This window comes from Arvicanthis niloticus, chromosome 5 (assembly GCF_011762505.2).
Source record: "Arvicanthis niloticus isolate mArvNil1 chromosome 5, mArvNil1.pat.X, whole genome shotgun sequence".
NCBI lineage: Eukaryota > Metazoa > Chordata > Mammalia > Rodentia > Muridae > Arvicanthis > Arvicanthis niloticus.
In genome coordinates, this window is record NC_047662.1 from 19140520 (window position 1) to 19146334 (window position 5815).

Genomic DNA, 5815 nt, shown 5'->3' on the forward strand with positions numbered 1-5815 from the left:
CTTGGGCCCTACTCCAACTTTCCACAGAGACCCGCCCTATCTCCAGCAAGCCTGTCCCCTGTGGCTCTCCATGGAGTCTCTCTCCCACCACCTCTAACCCCCATCAAAAGCCCCTCCTCCCTTGGGAGGCATCAATCATGTAAAGTGAATAAGAAAAAAAGCCCCTTCTCAAGGACTCGCCACAGCCCTTCCAGTGACCCAGAGAACTTCTGAATGCTGACCACATGGAATGCAGACAGCCCAGAGAAGGCTCTCCATTCCTCATCCAGCCCTTCCTCTCCCCACCCGCCAGCACAAAGGCTCCACTATACCTTTGGTAGGTCACAAAATAGGTCACGTTTGGGGGGCTACCAAGGCCTGGGAGCCATGTCAGGTAAACTGTGAAGTTCTGGGAGAGCAGTGTCACATTTCTAGGTGGGGCTAGACGGGACCTTCCTGTGGGAGAGAAAGAGGTCATAAAGCCTGGAGCTCTTGGCCAAGCTTGGCATGGGTACAAATAGCTGAAGAATGAGAGGCATGACAGGTGTTCACTTCCTTGGCAACTGTGAGGAAACAGCATCTGCCAGCTGCTGTATGGGAGCCCCTTCCTGTCCCCAGGCCTCAGTGTCCCACCTGTGCCACGGGAGCAGGTTCTATGAACTCTGAACCTGAGGGTGGGTTCCATCTGATTGCCATGGGCCAGGAGCCAATGAATGGCCCCATACTGTTCTTGGATTCCAGAAGATTCTTGGAGCAAGCATTGTTTTCCTTGCTATGTTTTTAAACTTTGAATTTATTATTAGTGTACTGTGTGTGCATGTACATGCGTGTTTATGCATGTGTGACATGTATGTGTGTGTGTGCATGCCATGGCACAGGTATAGAGAGGTCTTCCCTATGACCCCTGTGCCTGTCAGTCAGACGAGAGTCACAGAAGACTTACCAGGTTAAACAGATTTCTTCTGTAAGGAGCACCTGGTTATGGACTGGACAACTGGGTCCTAGGCACTCTGCCAGGCACAACAAGTGTCCTGTGTGTCCTGGTTTCAACTTGAAATGCCTCCCACAGGCTCATGTTTTGAATGGTTGGTCTGCAGCTCTGAGTGCCATTTTGAAAGTTGTGGAGCCTGTAGGAGGTGGGACCTGACTGGTGGGATGGGGGTGAGCCTTTGAGCATTACATACAAGCCCTTGTTCCAGTCCATCTCTCCGCTTTGGGTCCTGCCCAGGCGAGCAACCTTTACCGTACACTCCGGCTTCTGTAGAGTAAAGCCACTCTGCCTTGCCTTTCTCAGCACACTGGCCCTAGACCCTCTGAAACCCTGAGTCCCAACCCATCTTTCCTCCTTTAGGTTGCTTCTACCAGAATTTTGGCATAACAACAAAAAGGGAATTAGTTCACCATGAAAACCACATTAGAACCACCATGGTCAGCTCCCTTGTGGCACCTGCTGAGGACCTGGACCAGGATGGGTTGACAGGCTAGTGCTGGAATCCTAGGTTACCTGTGGGTTCTGGGTCCACCCTCTGCACAAAGGCAAGGGTTAAAGTGAAAGTTACACTTTCTGTGTCTGTCTCCTGCTTAACCCTTTCCAGGTTTCCATTTTTCCTACTCCAAGGAAACTCCAAAGCCTTTACCAGAACTTCCAAAAGGCTTCCCAGTATGGCTCCTCCCTCCTCCCTGTCCCTCCTTCTTTCCAGCCATACTGGCCGGTGGCTCTTTGGGGAGCACTGTGGTTTGCTCCCTGCTCTGAGCCTTTACACATGATGTTCTCAACATCTGGCCATCCCCTTGGTTTCCCTCACATTCCTTTGATGGCACTGTCTCTCTGTGACATGTTCCTTGGCTATCCTTGCTTGGTCTCTGTCCATTGCTTCTTTCACAGAGAACTAGCTATACTACTAATTACCTCAGCTGTTTGCTCCATGCCCAGTCTTCCTGTCCTCTCTTTGCCTTAAAGAATAAAGTTCATACTCCTCACCCAGGTGTCTGATAACCTGTCTGGGTGGCCTGACCACGTGTCTGACATCTCTGGCATCTCCCCATGGTCTGGCAAAGCTGTGGGTACCATCGTTTAGATGTCTTTGAACCTGGGTGTCTTAGGTTGCCTGGAGTTCACCATCTAATCTTCGAAAGAGTCTACTCAAATGCCATTTCTCCAGGTAGCCTTGCTACCTCTATCAAGAGGCTACACTCATGATGGCAACAAAGTAACATCAGACCCTTTGTATCTGGTTGTAACTTCCGGTTAGCTGAGCACTTTGTGAGTGTTCATGGGGCTTCCCAGGACAGGTGGGGAAACCAAGGCCCTCTTAGATACTCAAATCTAGATCAAGCCAACTCTCGGGTCTGAGCTCTAGGCTGATCTCCTCTTCCAGTTTCTCCTGGGGCTCAGTTTTATTCTATTTTTAAAAACAGGTTTTTCCTTTTGTTTTGTTTTGTTTATCTCTGTGTAGTTCTGGCCTCGAACTCAGAGATCCACCTGCTTCTGCCTCCCTAGTGCTGGATTAAAGGCATGCGCCACCACCACCTGGCCTGATCACCTTTTACATCCATCTATTGTGTGTCTGATACATGCTATGGTGTACATGTGGAGGTGAAAGGTCAATTTGCAGACATTGATTCTCTCCTTCTAATATGTAGATTCTGGCGAATGAATGTCAGGAACGCTTACTCTCAGAGCCATCTTGTCAATCCCCTTTTGACTATGGTAGAGACAAACAGCTCGCTCTGTTCTAGGCTAGCTCAAATATGCAGTGATCCTCCTGACTCAACCTCTTGGGTACTAGGATTACAGCATGAACAACCACACCTGACCACTTTTAAACTATGCTTTCTATGTTCCTCCGTGTACCAGGGAACAGAAGAAAATGGTTCCATTTCCTGCCCCATGCGAGCTCATGGTCACAGGGAGAATTCAGTCACCTGGGTCACCATGAAGACACATACATTTTAGGCACCAGGCAAGATAAACCCAGGTCTACATGATGTCTCTCAGTTCAAGCCCACGCCAGGGCTGCCTCCTCACCTCAGGGATTTTTGACCTAGATGTGGGTGTCTATTTCTATCCTGTCCTGTGCCCTGAAGGAGCATGATGGAGACACTGTCCGTTAAAGCCAGCTCCCAGTTTGCCTAGCAAGAGGCCACTCTGTGCACAAGCCCCTTAGTTCTAAGCCATCCATGAGAAGGGCAGGCCCAAAATTTGAGCTTGGCCACGTGGGAAAAGTCGGTTTAGAGGAGCCACACTTCACAGAGTCTTCAAGGGTTCCAGGGAGTGGTGTAGCACTGTCTAAATGTCATTCAGTCCTCAGGATGTCATTCAGTCCTCAGGACAATCTACCCCTCAGGGCAGGTGTCACCCACACCCATCAAGGAAGAGACACTGAGCTCAGAGATCAATGGTAACTAACCAGTTTGTGTAGGGGATGGAACAGAACCCCTGACTCCACCCCCAAGACCCTCATTAACTCAAAAACACTGCTACAGAGTTCTTTGTGAGGTTGCTTGAGTCAAGCAAGGTTTAGCCTTGCTCCTCTGCCCTGTGTGTGCCCCTCTGGGGTACTTTTGTTTGTTTGTTTGTTTGTTTTCGAGACAGGGTTTTTCTGTGTAGCCCTGGCTGTCCTGGAACTCACTCTGTAGACCAGGCTGGCCTCGAACTCAGAAATCCTCTTTCCTCTGCCTCTCAAGTGCTGGGATTAAAGTCATGCGCCACCACCGCCCGGCTTCTGAGGTACTTCTTAGACAATCTCTGAAGTGCTCTGAACCTCAGTTTCCCTCACCTAAAAAATGATGACTGTCTGCCTCTTAGGGCAACTGGGCTGAAAACCTCAATGAGAACACAGTACCCAGGACAAAGAAGCAATCCAAAATAATATGGGCTTTTATGATTCTTTATCCAGTCTGAGAATCCTTCCAGCCCCCTAGACTGCGGCTAAGAATCTGAAGTATTCCCATGGCTCTCTAGAGTGGGTCTCCTCCCTGAGGCAGTTGATGAATGGAAAGTTGGGATTCCCTGCTTGGGTCCTGGCCTCTGGTATTTTGTGCCCCGCTGTCTTATTTACCAGATGAGAGACACAGAATAACGCCCCTTTAAAGAGTCTCCTAGCAAGGACCAGATCAACCAGAGCTGGGTCCGGGGTAGCTCCTGAATGTCCCCTACTTATAAGGGTCAATCGGGTATGCACTCTGGGATTCAGTCAACAAGCTTCCCAGTGTCTGTGCCTCGGTCTCCCGGCCCTGCCTGGAATAAGGAAACCTAGATCCTTTCGTCCAGGAAAGGCAGTCCAAGCTCAGGATTGTTTCACTCTGGGACCAAACAAACCCGCGGCGAGCGCATAGGGTCCCTGAGGCCCAGCACCAAGTCCCCTCTCGGGACTTTGGGTGGGTGGCACACCTTCGCGGTCCCCGCGGTCCGTGCTTACCTAGGGAGCTCTGCAGCAGAAACAGGAGTAGAGGCGCCCACCGGCCGGCCCGCCACATCTCGGTCCCGGGAGTTCCCGCCGCCCGCCGCAGGCCGCCAGGCCCCTGGGCGGCAGGTGACAAGGGCGGCGGCCCAGAGAGGCGGAGCCTCCGGCGGTGCCACCGGCGGGGATTTACCTAGGGCCGCCCCGCGTAGCCTGCCTTGGGTGGGGGCGGGGCTCTCAGTAACATTTTCGGTAAATCAAACAAGAAATCCAATTCTGGGGTTCCGATGAGGAGTAAGTAATCAGCACCCAGGGTAGAGATCGAGGTCACCGGCAAGTCTCCCGTTTTGCAGGCGGAGTGGGGATGGCACCAAGCCTGTCTTTCGAGTTTCTTACTGAAGTTTCTGCAGGAATTCCGGGCAGGCTTGTTACTCCCCGCCTACTTCGCGGTAGATGGCTGGGGGAGGCTGTCCTAAGCTGCGACGAACACTGTGCAGCTACTAACCAGAAGGGACATCGCTTCAGGCTTTGTTTTCTATCCGCGATCAGGGGACACTTCATTCCACCACACAAAATATTCTAACTAGCCGAGCGGGAGGACGCTGGTTTTGTAAACAGAGAATAGCCGAAACCTGCGGAACCACGGAAGGGGAAACTGGTTCTTTCTAAGTTACTCTCACTATAGATAGAGTCGGGGCAAGACTAGGACAACGACGCGTGTGCGTGCGTGTGTGTGCGTGTGTGTGTGTGTGTGTGTGTGTGTGTGTGTGTGTGTGTGTGCCCTTTTGTGTATAAGGATTAAGGGTCATGAACTTCACTTCATTTTCTGCCATTTGCCTGCAGGGAGTGCGAATGGGGAGTTGCGGTGGATACCACACAGATACACTGATATCTATATGAAATTGTTGCAGAATTCATTCAACATAGAAAAAGAACAAAAGCTGGCCTTTGGCTCAGGTTTCTCTTGATTTCCTAGGAGGTCAAGAGACAGCTTAGTTTCTGTCTAGGAACCAAAATTTAACACGAGTGGATCTATTTTGACTGGTTTGTTGTTGTTGTTGTTGTTGTTGTTTTATTTTGGTTTTTTGACTCTGCTTTGTTCAGGCCCAGCACAACAAGGGGCGTGTGGGATTTTTATTTAACTACATTCGAGAAGCAGAAAAACACATCCTAAAATTATGAGCCTTTTAAGGTGCACACCTGTAATCCCAGCCCTGGGTCGATAGAGGAAGGGGGACCAGGAGTTCAAAGTCAACCTTAGCTATGGAAGAAATCAATCATTACGGTTCATTTTTCAGAGTGAGGTGTGTTTACGGCTCACCAGAGATGGCGGAGGGGCACTGGGCCCGGTTTTCTCTGCCTGGCGGCTGGTGTCTGCTTCCCTAGGCATCTTCAGTGTGTTCTAGGGTTGAAAAGTTACAGGTAGTCTGCCT

General features: G+C 50.6%; 1 protein-coding gene across 2 annotated transcripts in view; it reads right to left on the reverse strand.

Moving 5' to 3' along the window:
- Ifnlr1 (interferon lambda receptor 1) overlaps positions 1-4974 on the reverse strand; it is a 23221-nt gene extending 18247 nt beyond the window's left edge. Inside the window, exons 1-2 of one of the 2 annotated variants that reach the window (XM_034504156.2) lie at positions 4401-4974; positions 312-435 (exon numbers count right to left, since the gene is read on the reverse strand). In XM_034504156.2, the coding sequence (XP_034360047.1) occupies positions 312-435; positions 4401-4458 (182 nt within the window). In that variant the 5' untranslated portion in view covers positions 4459-4974. The remainder of the gene's footprint in view (positions 1-311; positions 436-4400) is intronic. The other variant, XM_076933972.1, reaches the window with a different exon arrangement.
- Between the last annotated feature and the right edge of the window lie 841 nt (positions 4975-5815).